Source organism: Perissodus microlepis, chromosome 9 (assembly GCF_051167445.1).
Source record: "Perissodus microlepis isolate ML-2025 ecotype Zambia chromosome 9, ASM5116744v1, whole genome shotgun sequence".
NCBI lineage: Eukaryota > Metazoa > Chordata > Actinopteri > Cichliformes > Cichlidae > Perissodus > Perissodus microlepis.
Genome location: NC_140469.1, coordinates 9,962,819 through 9,978,374, shown reverse-complemented (window position 1 = coordinate 9,978,374; position 15,556 = coordinate 9,962,819). Strand labels below are relative to the sequence as shown.

Sequence of the window (15,556 nt, the reverse complement as noted above, 5' to 3'; positions counted from 1 at the left end):
TTACCAGCAATTTTTTCGGTAAGCCTTTCCAATTTCTTGCTAAGAAAAAAAAAATAGATTCATGATTTTCACATCCTGACGTTCATCTCTCAGTAGGCTTTAAGGCGGCTTCTCTTCGCAGACAGCGTAACGCCTCGACCCCTTAAATCTCCCACTTTGTTGTCCCCATTCTACTTTTAATGAAAATGAGTCTCTCCGGGCTTTACTGCCAAAATTGAGCTGTCGAGGAGGAGTTGTCGCAAAACAAGGAAGAACACCCGCCCGCTGGCTAAAGACGCTTTTTACAGTGCCAACAGAAATCCCACCTCCTTTATCTATTTTAAAAATGACCTAATACACATCTCAAATGAGCATAATAAGTTAAGATGTTATAGCTGATAAAAGCGTTAGTCAGCAATGAAAACTGTAACAATGGGACCATCCGATTAGTCGATTGTGGATTGTAGCTGGAACCATACCAGTGATGCAAACACTTTGAAATGAGTTTTAACTGCCTCAGGCTTACTCTCTTGCCAGGTGGTCCAGGTGGGCCGGCTTCTCCTGATGGACCTGGAGGTCCCTAAAAGAAGCAAGCCAAAAAACAAAAGAAAACAGAGAAACACTATTAACAGTTTGCATTAACAAGTAAATCTGTACTGATTATGAATTGTTATGAAAGCACAGCATCTTCTGTCTGCCAGAAGGATAATAACACAGAGGCCGAATACACATTTTGGGAATACTAAACCCCTCCATAGTCTGTAAGAGTTACACCCAGACCCAAAGTTGGATGGTGCACAGCACTGCTTGAAATAATACACACTGTGTTCCCTGAGATACTTTCATCCAATTATCTCTGAGTTAATTGCAGACAATCAGAGTGTTTTTTTTAAACATTCAAACTGGTAAATATTCACAGTGTTAATCAGCTCATTTTTGGGATGACTGCACAGTGACATATAAATACAAAAGTCATGGTGTGTAGATCTGATTTCAAAGAAGGGGAAGCCATCATATGAAGTTCACGTTATGTATTAATATACCTTCTAAATCAACATATTTCACTGCAGCATTCAAAGATGCAAACCGGCTTCATAAACAAACAAACAAACAAAAAAAACAGAATATGTAACATCGGTCGAGTTTTTCTCTGGCAATGATAAAGGCTTATTTACATCCATAAATATTCAGAGTTGTCATTCGTTGCACTTTACACGGGACCAGCACATTAATACGTGGATTTTATTTCTAATTATACTTAATGAATCTACAAAGCAGATAAGTCCATTTACCCTACACCCATACGTATGAGGTAACTAGCATGAATTAAAATGCCGCAGTGTAAATTATTTACTCACTAAATATAATTAGAGCATTTAGTGGCAAACTTGTGGTGGAGTACTAAAGTCTAATATAAAACTAAAGAATAATAAAAGCACTGTGACAGAGAAACTGACTATTAAGCTGATGTCCTCATATGATGTGCTTGCACCAAGTGTACCAAATGTTATACGTGATATAAGGTCATGCAGTCATTTCTTCATTCCAAATTATAAAAAAGTGTCAACTTACCGGTTGACCACCCTCTCCATCCTCTCCTTTCTCTCCTGGTTCTCCATCAGTGCCCTGCAAAAAAGACATTAGAGATTAGTCTGACACTGGAAATATCCATTAGGACCATACTCTTTAATTCTTGCATTAAACATGATCCACCTGGAACAGAGTTATACATACTCTGTACTCTATATAGGGCTAACATAAGGGTTTCATACTTACAGCTACACCTGGCTCTCCAGGAGGGCCAGGGTCTCCAGGGAATCCAACAGGACCCTTTGGAAGAAAGAAATAAGATGATGAGATGCATCCGTGTTTAAAAAAAGACATAATTTTCCTGGCTTCAAGCATTAAGGACATGGTTAGTAATTTCGACAGTGATTTAGACTTGGTGTACTTGGTTACAGCCTCTGAAGGAAATATGATGGACTTAATGATAATGTTGCAAATCTTTGAGAAAAGGCTTCACTGCATCCCATTTCTATGCAGGCGTAAAATATAATCTCCATCAATAAAAAGGCTTTTTAGCTCTTGAATATGTTCTAGGCTAAAATTGCCTGCCTTATGGCTGCAAGAGATATTTTCTTTAGAGCAGTAAATTTAAGCTTGTCTGAGTCAATCCTAAAAAAACTCTTATAGAGATATTGAGAGTATGTGCCAGACGTACAGGGTTGCCCTTTGGGCCATCATCTCCAGGGGGTCCTTTGGCGCCAGCAGGTCCAGCAGCTCCAGGAGGGCCAGCTTCTCCTTTCTCTCCCCTCTCACCTTTAGGTCCCTGTAGTGATGGGGAGCAAGGGAGGGCATTCATTACATCAATTCCACAAGAGGGAGCATTTTTTTCTTCCAAGGCTGACACTGAATAGGATGGGGTGATAAAAACAGACAAGCAGTCAGAGGCTGCTGAGAGACACTGGATCCAAAGATCATCCCAGTGTTGGTAACAGAGCACAGCACCCTGGATGGTCAACAACACTGATGTGAAATGAGGTGCAACATATATATTTTTTAAAAGCCTTATTTAAATTATATAGATAAAATATATTTTAAAACCTCCCTGATGAAAAAATATGCTGGTTATGATTTTCAAGTTTTCAAACCGTGTCTATTATTTGCAAGTCCAGCTGTTAAGTGTTGTAAAGGATTAAAGCTGATTTGGTGAGAAATCTGGAGAAGATTTGGATACATGCGAAACAATCTTTTATTCTGAAAATTCTGACTTTAAAATAATTTGATTGTAACTTTAATGGAATCTGGTCAGTATATAGTCAGTTTATACAAAGATCCTTACTGATCAATAATTTGAGTAAATAAATCTTTACTTTTACACATTTCAGGCTATTTTTACCTTTTGCTTCATGTTTATGTGGGTGAAAAATAATGTTTTTGAGCATACGAGTTGGTAATTAATGTCCTTGGTTTCTGCAACATTTCTTAAAGTAAGATGATTCAGAGTTCAGTTAAGATGTGGAAACAAGCAAAGAAACAGAAAACTAGAAACTCATGTAGTCCACTACTGTTTCATTTCTTAATATTTGTATTATTAATTAATTTATTGTGTCTGAATCTGATGTACAGCATGTAGAGGTTCATGCGTGTAAGCAAATAGGATGACAGCTAGATTTAGATTTATTTTATACTAACTAAACTATACGGTACCAACACTATTGCTTATGATAGGAACATAAACTGCACTCTAACTCTGAAACTGTCACACCAGCAATTCAATGAGGAACTAATAGAGGGCATACAGACACCTATAATCACATATTTTTACAACTTTTCAATCTGCTGTTGTACCTCAATAATGATAAATTAAGCCGCAGAGCTAAAAAGCAAACACTGATGGGTGTTTTTCTTCAACAACAACAAGGTCAAGTGTATGACTGCAGTACGTTAATGAGTTTAAAGCTTTTAGAAGTAACTCCAAACAAGTATGGCACTGAAGAGCACTTCCGATTTCTTGTGCAACAGCCCCAATGTAACTATCAAGGAGGACAAATCACAACTTAAGCTGCATTAACACGGATGTCTGATGTTTTAAAGGCAACTTGCTTCAGGGTTGCTGCAATCATTGTTCATAAGGTCAGAAGCAGTGTGCAGATCCTCCTGCTAATTAGGCTACGTCTTAAGAGGAAGAGACTCAGCTTGGCGGGTTATGTGGATCCAGGGTGCAAAGTAGAAGAGTCATGCTGAGATGAACTACCAGCTTAAATGTGAGGAACAATTACTATCATGGTGATGAATACACAGTGTCACTTACAAAAAACAAACAAAAACACCTCCTCATTAGGTTGGAGTTAGTGGTAAATATACCAAAAGTTACTGAGTCTTGTTTTTTTTCCTTGTTTTAATGGTGTGCACAAAGTGAGTTTATCCATTTTAAAGACGGGCCCTACAATCACGCTAGAGAATCTACAGTAAAATACTGAATGTATGTCGATAAGCATGGTCCAGTGTGTAAACATGTAACATGTAACACAGTGACACAAATATACTTTAGCAACACATATTTAGCTTGACAGAAAACAAAAACAAGAGCGTACTTACCTTAGTTCCAGGCTCTCCAGGTGGTCCTGGGTTTCCAGCCTCACCTTGCTCACCCTGTGGTTAGACAAATGTCAATGTCAAAACAAATAAATCTTCAATATCACACTTTTTTTTTTCCAAATTCAGATATGATATCTGAAATTGAGCCATAACTACGTAAGTCATACATGAGAATAAGTATTATTGTCAGAATAAATAATGATATTATTACTAACAGTTAACTCTATTAAGTCTATAACTGTAGCTGACTAATAATGTGCTACTACATTCAAAGTATTTGTAGTCCTAGTCCTGGAAGTGCTATAATTTTTTTTTTTTTAAAAACGACATTGTGTCCAAGCTCTAAGTCATAAAAAACATACTGAAATGAACACACGGTGTTAAAAAACAAGAAGGTGACTGGGTTGTCTGAAGTTGGCTGGAAAGTGTAACAGACTCTAATTCAGTCTCAGTGCCTAACATCCTTCAGTGCAGGCACAAAACACTGGGGTGCCAAGTTTTGATTCTTACCTTCTCACCTACAGATCCCATGGGGCCCACACCACCTGGAGGACCTTGTGGACCCTGCAGCAGGACATAAGAAAGAGATAAATCATCATCAATCACCACAGGGAAGGACAAGTAATGATATAAAGGCCTCACAATGTAAATTGATAGAAGTTAAAAAAAAAAGTCACAGTCTAGTATGCATATGAGTATAGTTGTACTTTGTACAGTTGTTAACAACTATTTGTACGTACATCAGCTCCACTAGGACCCTGAGGACCTCTGGGACCAGGTGGACCAGGGGGGCCCTGCAGGAAAGAGTCAGAGAGTTGTTACAGTGTATTTAACAAACTTTTATAAGTACTAACAAATATCGAGTGGTTTTTCTCTTACCATAGGTCCAACATCGCCGTTCTCACCCTTTTCCCCAGGAGGTCCCGGAAGCCCCTGTGGACAAATAAAATGAATAAATGATCATGTTATTAGAAAAGAAAACAATCATTTTACTAGAGTTGTTAACTGTAGTCACAACAGCCGATGCTACTGATGCAGTGATGCTGTAAAATATTAAATGTATCTGTGAGCCAAATGTGCACAAATGAATTACTTGAATTCATGTTTCACCTGCTGTCTGTGTTCAATTAAATATCCAGTGAGTATGATCAGTAAGGTCAAGGAAAACTGCTGCCCTAAAAGGTTGAATTTGTTAGACTCTATGTTACGTACTTGTTGCCTGAGCAAAACGGGGGGTTAAGCTCCCTTATGAATTCTTCGGTGAAGGTGTCATGTTTTTATTCTACAATTCTTCCTGCAGCTCTGCAGACATGTAAGAGAGCACTGATCTATTATTTCTTTCTCCCTTTTGCAGTCAGTAACTTGTCCATCCTTATTCCAAGGTGCAGGCATAAATCCTGCTCACTCATTCTTGTAAAATAAGCTGCGTGGTCCAGACCTCACATGTGTTTTTGATCTGTGACATTTCTACCAGTAATTGCCACGATATCACTGCTGAAGGTTGCTTTGCTTCTGTGTGATTTAGGAGTTGATCGTGAGTGAGTGGTGGAGGTTTGCTGGGGGAGATCAAAGAATTTATTTCTCCCCACATTACACTGAGGACACACAACGAAAACAAAGACCCTGTGCTGACTGTTTTGAGCTTGTGCATGCATGCATCTCAGCATGTGTGTGCTCACTGGGTGCTGAAAAAACTGTGTGTGGATGCATGCTAATGTCTCCTGTGCTGAGTAATATAATCTGTGTAAAGGTCCTGTCTAGTCTAAGATCATTAGCAGTGCTACTCATTATGTAGAATAGTAAATGTGCTCAATGAGGGCCAGGCTATTGGAGTGGGTCAGTCTATGCAATTAATGGAATCGTGATGGAAGTGAATTACTCCCAATTAAAAGTCCATTGAATAAAATCCTGCAGAGACAGGATAGCACCTCGGATTGATAAATAGCAGTCTATGTAATTTGATCAAGACAATGACCCCAATCTCTGCAGTAAATGCTCAACACGTCTATCTTAAGAAGTTGATTACTAATAAACAGATAATTACAAAGAAATGAGGTCTATCTATGGGAAAGGTCCTACCTCGTTAGAATATTATCATAGTTCAGGAAAACATCATTAAAGTTTATGTGTACCTTTTTGTGTCAAAGTGTTGGGTTTTTAAAATGCACCCAATAACTTCAGTCTGGCCTCAAGTATTTCCTTGGATGAATAACCCTCACCAATGAATACATAGAAAAGAAAAGTACGCCACTGATAATAATCTATTTTGCAATACACGCACTGGCAGGCCTCGTTGGTTTTTGTGAATTCTTTGCGGGGGCTGAGACTGGCACTGCACAGAGAAGCCAGGCCGTGATGAAAAAAGGATTTTGCCGTTGAATGGAGGTGAGAGGTGCAGTCGTTGCAGGTCAAAGCAAGTTTACTCGACGTGACATTCCAGATCCAACTAAAGTGCTTAAGCAATGGTGTAAATATGAATTTGTTTGTGTCTACCATTTTTCCACCGTAGCTTGTAACCTGAAGGTCACAGTGTAGTTAAAAAAGGTAAATGAGTGTTTCTGACTATAACGTGTGGCATCATTAGACGCACTATTGCAGGCAGACAGAATGGAAAAAAATAACGTGAATATTATCCTGTGTGACAGCTATAAGACAAAGAATATATATATATATATATATATATATATATATATATACATATATATATTACAATTTGTATTCATAGTTATGACACAAACCTGCAGACCAATAGGACCAGGAGGTCCAGGGAAACCTCTGGAGCCCTCATCTCCCTTCTGTCCGAACATGCCCTGTTGTCCTCTGGGACCAGGCTCTCCATCACCTCCCTTATTAACAACAAACAAAAGCAAAGATTTGAACAGCACTGCTGTGACCTCCTGCTCAGGTTTAACTTCTCATTCTTTGTCAGTACTTACAGCAGGACCAGGAGCGCCTACGGGACCTTGGAGACCGGCTGGACCAGGAGGACCCTGAAACATACAGTGAAAATAATGCCACCAAAATGCACATCCCCACAGAGTCAAAGAAAAATCCAAGCACCCATGAATCACTTCCTGAGTAGAAGTCTAACGGGCTATTTTTTATTTTGAAGAAGGATGGATATAAATGTTCTGTATCACCTACCTGTTCTCCCTTGTCAGCTTTGCTTCCTTTCTGACCTGGTTCTCCAACTTCTCCCTGGTAAAGAAACACACACACAGTCAATTTTTGAGATAATGAAAAATGACTACAATATCAGTGACTTGACTAATAACCAAAACATGTCCCAAACCCAACAATAAACAACAACAATAATAGTTATCAGCTAGTGCTGATATTCTTCTTCTCTGCATATTTGCAAATTCAAGCCCAAACACCAAATGTAGGATTTAAGACTTCTAATTGAGCACAATACTACATTCTGTTATTGCAAAATCATTGAAAACCTCAGCTTAACAGGAATATACATTATCTATAACTGTAATGGTGAGAGGGTATACCGACACAGTCTGCACAAATGCACTCCTGGGACTAATTTTTAGACCTGAAACTAACTATGTCAACCTTTCTGAAAGCCATAAAGGTATGCATATGCATAATATTTGTTCTCGATATTAAGGTGGAATATCAGAAAATGGTTAGGTTAGGCTGAATATTGTTTTCATTCCCAGTTTCAATTAAAGATAAATTACAGCATTTAATACACGGTGACAAGTTTCATTCTTAATCTAATTTTGTGTAATGGAAGAATGAGGTTCAAGAAGAAAATAAGTGCTTCCTGTCAAGGTGCAATTAGGTACTTTATTTCCCGAGAGTTCACTCTATGCATATACAAGTACAGAAATGTATTTTGTCAGTCTAAGTTAATGCACTGCAAATCTCTGCATGAGCATTTGTTTGGCAGCTTTTATAGAATGTCTGATAGTAACCCTAAAGGCCATAATAATTACAAGAAATGAATGATGCAACAGCATCTCCTGTAATTGTGCTTTCTGTTACATCAGTTTATGAAGATGGATAAGCAACAGTTAGAAAAAGAGGAATATATTTTTGTTGCAGATTAATATGGGAAAATGATTGATTTACCCACATGCCCCACTTAGGGAACACAAGCAGCTGTAACAGGATGAAATTGGTGGTGCTGAATGTAGGTAACTGACCTTGTCACCATCCTCACCAGGTGGGCCCTGGGGTCCAGCAGGTCCAGGCAGACCTACAGGACCCTGGACACCATCACGACCAGCTGGACCTTGAGGCCCCTTCTCACCCTATAAGAAGACAGAAATGTCTTTTAATTATATTCTGAAAATTGGTGACCAAAGAAAGGACAAGAAGAATGAAGCTTTAGGAGCAAAGTAACACTTACAGGTGCTCCCTTCTCCCCAGCGGGACCTGGGGGACCCTGAGGGCCAGGTCTACCAGATGGGCCAATTGGACCTCCTGGGCCAGCAGCACCTCTCTCACCGGGAGAACCCTGTAAGCATGAGCACAATACGGACAATATTAATGAAAAACAAGGGCAGACGGATTTTTTAAAGATTTCAGTTTTGTTGGCCTGTTTGCGCTGAACAAACACCGAGGACATTAGGAAACTGGCAAAGAAAGACCCCACTGTGTCTTTCTGTTAATAATGTATCAATAGATACACAGCTACACACAAAACCCTCTTTTTAAAACAAAAAGTGTGAAAACATTAGCAGAAACATGCAGTATCAGGTGGCAAGTTCTAAAAGAGAGCAAAGCTCATTGAAAGTAGTCAGCATTATCTCCTGTCAGGGAGCCGATGTCTTAGTGGTTCTCCAAGCCCTGAGCAACTCTCACCTGCAGCTGCATTACAAAATGAAACAGACTTCTGTTGCATATATATTATTCTACTCAGTGTTCAGCTCAATCCATAAAACATGATTATGAATGACACTCAGCACTTTTTGTTTTATATTATCGATGCAGTGAACCAACCTGCATGCACACTAATTTTGGTTACAGAAACACAACATTAAACTCTGAGTATAAAAGCCTAACAGATCATTTAGACTCTGTTTTTATTGAACAAATGCTTTATGTAGAGATCTTCTTTTTTTAAATGATAAATTCATACAAACGACTGGTAGTTTTGGCTTACTGAGGCTGTTCTACACTAATCAAACTTAAAACACCACAACGTTCAACATAACAACAACCCTAAATATGTAAATAAATAATAAAAACTTAAATCTGGTTTATATTCTATTTAGCCAGTACTGTGTTACGCAAGTGTCATGATGACACAACAAACAAATATCTGAATTAAAGTAGTATTTGAATATTCAAGTCTTAATAATACTTCAAATGTATAGTGTGGAACTATCTAGAATAACTATCTAGAAGAATCTAAGATGATAATATAAATGGCATGCAAACCAACACAATCCAGAGAGCATAAAAACAGTTATCTTTACATAGCTCTCAGGTAACACTGTACTTACAACAGGACCAGGTGGACCCTGGGGACCCTCTCCTCCCTTCAGACCAGCAGGGCCCTGAGGTGAAGATGGAACAAGAGACATAAATACCTTCACACAGTTGTTGAACTTTGTGTTTTAATTGCATTTAACCAAGCCAATCTCCACTACAGCTGAGCGCTGAGATTTTCATCCTAGTAAACACAAATCAAAGGCCAAAGCTATAGATTGCTAGTGTATTGTAAATCTAACATCTGTAATACATATCTCAGTCACAATATGCAACACTTCAAAAAACACATTTCATCTATAATTGTGTTGTTGTGAATACTGCAGGGAAAGTGTACTGGGATTCTTTTGCAGATAGATGGCTGCTTAAAGTTGTAAGCTATTGTATGGGTGCATACAATTTTCTCCATCTTGTTCTGCATATGCAAGCTTGTAAATTCAGTTTTGCTCATGCAGGGGTGTGCATAATAGGCTAGACGCATGTGTGCTGTTTTATATATTTGTCAGTTCCCATCATGTGCATGTGCAGCTCCCCAGTGGGCCACAAAAGAACACATAGCAGTATGGGTAATGAGTTTTTACTGGCTCTGGCTGTTTGCTGGAGTAAATTACAATGGCAGAAAACAATCAGTGGTGCTGCTGTCCTGCAGAGCCCGACTGACCTTGAGGATGGAGGAAGCACAACACTTCCTCTTCCTGCAGTATATCCATTCCCAGATAACCCAGTCTAATTGCCAACATTTCTCACTTAATAATTTATTAGGTAAAAAATGCATATAGAAACAGCACATAACTTTGCCCTCCCCACAAGAAAAAATGTTTGGGTTAAACTTTTACAAATGAATCCCTAATCAACAATTCCCAATTCTGTAATACAGGCCCAAGATCCATTGCGGCTGTTAAAACAGCGCCGTCGGTGGCAGCAGAGCAATGCCGAGGCACGCCTGTTCATTTGTAAAATGTCGCTTTGGATTTCCTCTGCATTGGATTGATCACTTGGTGTGAATTCCGGGGCCGGAGTCTGTAATGAAGTGACTTGCTCTAGATAGATGCTGGTTCATTTATTATGTAGCTATGTTCTGTCACTTTCTACTAGCAAACACGTGTAAAGGAAAACTGATGATGATGAATAGATGCAGGTGAAATGGAGCACTTACCGGGGCACCGGGTAAACCTCTCTCTCCAGGGAAGCCACGAAGACCAGGGGGACCGTCTTTACCAGGGGATCCCTGTGGCCCAGGATCACCCTACACAGGCAATAACATGTGTTTAATTGGACTTACTATAATTCAAAATGTTGCATTAATTTTTGAGTATAACTACAAATGTGTCATTTGAAACTTTCCTGTACCATACTAATTCTTTACATTAAGACTGTTATAAAAGATGAATCATCTGTCACCATTCACAACGATTAATTCAGGCACTGTTGCTGAATAATAAAAGCTCACTTTCCATAGAAAAGTATTTAATAGCTTCACTCTTCATATAGTCTCAGTCTGAAAAGGTCTTCATTCTTTACTGCAGGAGTATGTCCTTGTAATGAAAAAGACTTGCAATTACTGTTTTGGTATGTTTGATATATATAGAGAGATTTTTACACAAAACTACATCATCTACATAACAACTGCTAACGTAACTTTACTGCATAGGAACTGATGATGTTAGTATGGGTTTGGAGATGCAACACATATGAAAAGAAAACCAAAGGATTTTTAGTTCCACTACAAAGAAAACCTTGAAATTGAGAAACTTATGAAATGACCAAGTCACTTAATGATTCTCATCCCACTGGTGGAATATGCATTGCAGCCATTTATGTATTTAAAAAAGGACTATACTGCAGTGCTGGCTGCTGAGTAGCAGGAGGCAGAGAGAGAGAGAGAGAGAGAGAGAGAGAGACATAGTACTGGGAAAATGAGCAAATATATGTACTAATGCCTCTGAACTGCCCAGCAGGGACAGGAGTGAACCTGTTTCAAAACTGACAGCCATCATGAGCTATTAGATGCAATTAGTTTTACAGACACATGTTTCCTGTGGATTCATTAGTACTGTCATTACACAGTCAATAAATAACTCTTAATACCAATGCAGTGTTGCTTTTGCATCATCAGGCACAATATGAAACATAAAGACTTCAGTCAGATTTTAAAAACAAAATCAAAAATCAAGAGTACTCCACTCCAGCAGCCAGTTTCTTGCTACAATGAAGCAAAACAAAAACCCAAAAAACAGAGAAAAAAAGACAAAGTTCACATCCTTCTGTCTTATGTTAGGGAAGGGTTGCACAAACTCAACCCTTCCCTAACATAAGACATCTCCTTCAGAAGTTCTTTTGTGTTCTGCCTACAAGAAAAAAACTTTGTACTGCATCCTCACTGAGTACAGATTTTTATTCTGGTTGGTTTGTTTTTCTTTTTCTTTTATATGGTGCAATTCTAAAACAAGGACATTTGACTTCAGAAAAAGTAACTTCTGGCTTCGTTTTCTCTTCTTTAGTGCTGGCAGGCTGACTTTATCTGCAAACAGGGAGGCAGAGAAGAGTAGGCTTGAGAGGTATAAGAGGATTTGGGCTCTGCTGCCAAGGTCTCTTCAAAGTGTCCCTGGCATACTGATGCGCAGGTCTGAACGGAGCAGACCTGACTGGCACAGGGTTTGGAGTTAGCCGACAGACTTGATTAAACTGTCTGCTTGTGGAAGACAGGAAGAAAATGAAAGAAGAACACATGAGGATTTGAGGGTTGTAGGGGTTGGGGAGCAGGGTATGCTGAGTGGCCCTGGGAATCAGGGGGTTGGTTAGGAGCAGCCCATACTTCTACAAAATGCCTGCTGTCTGCTCCTAATGGGCACTCACTTCTCGAGCAGGGAGGCCCAGTGAGAGAACGTAGCCAGACACTGCTCAAATCTCAGCCTCTGTATCTTCAGCAGTCACTTCCTGCAATTTTGCACTGTCTAGCATAGAGAGCAATGGTGATAGTCGGGTGATTGCTGCGAAACACATCCCACATTCTCACAGTGTTATCAAAGGAATATGTAATCTATCAAGCATTGTATGCCCCCCAAAAGTATAAGTGTTTATGAGGACAGCTGGCTCAGTCTGCAAAATCAAATCATGTAGAACAATGTGTAGGTTTAATTTGCAGCCCGTGTATACCCTCTTGAACTTCCTATCAATGTCATGAGCATCCTCTTCTTCAGTTTACAAGAAAAGCCAAGGCTGCTTTTCTTGTTTGTTTTTGAGTGTTTTCAGAAGGTTAGTGTGTAAAAGTGTTAGCTGCTAGAAAAGCATAGTTTGCTATTATATGATATCTAAAATAAATTGGAAAAGTAAAATTAAAGGGAATCCAATATGCATACCTTGGCTCCCTCCTTGCCAGCAGCACCTGGAAGACCCTGCTCTCCAGGTGGGCCAGGAGGTCCAGGGTGGCCTCTCTCACCGACGGGACCAGTTTCTCCTGTGGGTCCCTAAGATGTTATCACACATTTGGATTTACAGGTCAACGTACGAAAATGACCATAAATCAGTAAGTTACATTTAGAAAATAAGTAATGAAAGGCTGAATTTTACAGCTGTTTTTTAACTTTTCTATTTTTGTAACCTTCTTTAAAATGTGCCATATAAATAAAGCTTATCAGTTTTTCACTTATAATTTACGCCAGTACAGTAGAGCTCAAAGCCAGTAGGTGTCCAAGATCCAACTGAGTAAATGATGACCTATCTACTGTATATGAGCAATTATGTGTTTTCTTTTAATTGCCCACAGTACTTCTTGTTGGAATAAAATTGTAATATAGAAGAATTTGATCCACAGCACTGCGAATACAGCACTTACTTTATATCACCTTCTGCTTTGTTGTTTGTTTAGTAATATATGTATTTGCCGTTTCTGTATATCTCCTCTTACCTGGGGCCCAACAACACCTCCTGGTCCTGGAGGACCGGTCTTTCCTTGGAAACCCTGAAAAAAGAAAAGAGAGAGTATGAAACCTTATTTATACAAGTTACAGCAGCATTGGAGACATAAATCGTATCTATTCAAGCCCATGTGCAGCAATTATTGTGATATTATTTATGATGATGAGCAGGGATTTACTATATGTTTGGGTCTGACGTTTCCTTGATTCTGGAACAAGAGTTTTTCAGCCTCTATCTACAGTCAAGGATATATTGTTTTGCAATACAGTGCAGGGTAGTAAATAACTAGAGTTATATGTACAGTTGTTTAATATGTTGTATATCTTAATGTCTATGTGGACATTAAGTCTATGCAATAAGCTTTTGTTTTTTTCTTGCAGTCCAAAGTAGACATGAAAAGGAAGAGTCACACAATATACGCCTCTTGTTTAAACCAAACCAGGCAATAAAGACACTCAGATAATAAAGTGGGGTACCTGTACTTGGATACTGTAATTAAGATTTAAAAATAACACAACAACAGACAACAGATTTGACATGACATTTTCATTTATTTGCTATGAGAGTGACGGATTTCTACATGAGGAATAAAAATGTGCAAAATTATGAACATTTTGGCTTCTAAGTCCTGTCCTTCTTCTTATAACTGGGCTTTGGTCGCTAACAGAACACGTCACTCTTAGACTGCAGGCTAACTCGTGGTTCATAGAGTATATAAAAGCCTTCAGCTTTCATGCCCCTCTTCTGTGGAACCAGCTCCTAGTCTGGACTTAGGAGACAGCCACACCCTGTACTTTTAAGACTAGGCTTCAAACTTTCCTTTTTCAATTTTGCATATAGTTACCCTTAAACATCCCTTAGTTATATATGCTGCATTTAATCATTGGTTATTATTAATCTCTGGCTCTCTTCCACAGTGTATCTATTGTCCTGTCTTCCTCCCCTCACTTCTACTGGTCAGAGCAGATAGCTGCCCCTCCCTGAGCCTGATTCTGATGAAGGTTTCTTTCTGTTAAAAGGGACCTCCTATGAGCAAGCACTTGATGCTTGCTCATAGGAGGTCCCTTGAGCAAGCACCAACTCATCTGATTGTTGGGGTTTTTCTTAAAATCTTTAATAAAATACTGACTTATATCATTGAGGTGACATAAAACTCTGGTCATGTTGTGTATGAATGTGTAACTAGCCAACTTCAAAGCCAGCTATATAATAGTATAGCTGCTCTACTACTACTGCATACAGCGTTAAGTGTACAAGTCACCATTAAGTTATATGTTCTCTGGGAGAATACAGACCAGTTAGTTGTAGTTAACTTTTAAGTTTACATTCACAGCATATGGCTGATTTGCATTGAAGTACTCCCTGTGGATACGTTTAAGCACATTTAAACAGCAAAACAGGACGAGCCAAAAAAGATCCAAGTTTAAAATTCCCGAGCATTGAATCCAACAGTGCAGTACAAATCAGATGAACTTCTGTCTTCAGGGAGAGGAACAATCCAATCCACACTGACCAGAGTCCAAGTGCACTCCAGTATATTCCTGAAATACTAATTAAACAGTTTTCTTAAAACACACTATTAAGTGTACTGATACAACCAGATAAAGAATGGTATCTTCTACCTGTATCACAGCTGTAATAAGGCTACACACTTGTAGACAGTGAACAGTGTACAGCTTAATTAAGCTTCCTGAGAGTTACTGAGAAGCAAACAAGTACAACCCCAGGATCAGCACAAGAGGAGTTTTAGATGAAATCAGCTTTTTCTATTGGATCCCTCATTCTCTGGCCTTTTCTAGAACCTATACACACTGAGGTATTACAATCGCAGCACATTTGATTTGCAACTTATTATCCTATAACTAAACAAAGTTTCAAATGCAAACTTCTTAGAAAGTCAATACTGAAAGACTTATGACTCCAGGCCTATTGATCACTATGTGCTGTGATTTATGATGATGTATTTTTTAAAGGAAGCCCTCAAGCCAGGCTGCTGCAGCATCGGCCGTGGCTTAGAGACACCGGCTCAAATCTTTATTTGCACTTACTTAAATGTAACTTGCATTTCTGAGGATGTGCGTCTATGAGCATCTTTATTGCTGTGTGG

The 15,556-nt window shown here is 38.9% G+C and overlaps 1 protein-coding gene across 2 annotated transcripts in view; it reads right to left on the bottom strand.

Annotated features, from left to right (window-relative positions):
- col11a1a (collagen, type XI, alpha 1a) overlaps positions 1 to 15,556 on the bottom strand; it is a 68,233-nt gene that overhangs the window by 11,958 nt on the left and 40,719 nt on the right. For both annotated transcript variants that reach the window (XM_084938945.1, XM_084938944.1), the window contains 17 exons: positions 13,439 to 13,492; positions 12,891 to 12,998; positions 10,688 to 10,777; positions 9,546 to 9,599; positions 8,447 to 8,554; positions 8,241 to 8,348; positions 7,225 to 7,278; positions 7,017 to 7,070; positions 6,819 to 6,926; positions 4,960 to 5,013; positions 4,821 to 4,874; positions 4,591 to 4,644; positions 4,081 to 4,134; positions 2,201 to 2,308; positions 1,756 to 1,809; positions 1,552 to 1,605; positions 506 to 559 (listed from right to left, as the gene is read on the bottom strand). In XM_084938945.1, coding sequence (XP_084795071.1) covers positions 506 to 559; positions 1,552 to 1,605; positions 1,756 to 1,809; positions 2,201 to 2,308; positions 4,081 to 4,134; positions 4,591 to 4,644; positions 4,821 to 4,874; positions 4,960 to 5,013; positions 6,819 to 6,926; positions 7,017 to 7,070; positions 7,225 to 7,278; positions 8,241 to 8,348; positions 8,447 to 8,554; positions 9,546 to 9,599; positions 10,688 to 10,777; positions 12,891 to 12,998; positions 13,439 to 13,492 — 1,224 coding nt within the window. The remainder of the gene's footprint in view (positions 1 to 505; positions 560 to 1,551; positions 1,606 to 1,755; positions 1,810 to 2,200; positions 2,309 to 4,080; positions 4,135 to 4,590; positions 4,645 to 4,820; positions 4,875 to 4,959; positions 5,014 to 6,818; positions 6,927 to 7,016; positions 7,071 to 7,224; positions 7,279 to 8,240; positions 8,349 to 8,446; positions 8,555 to 9,545; positions 9,600 to 10,687; positions 10,778 to 12,890; positions 12,999 to 13,438; positions 13,493 to 15,556) is intronic.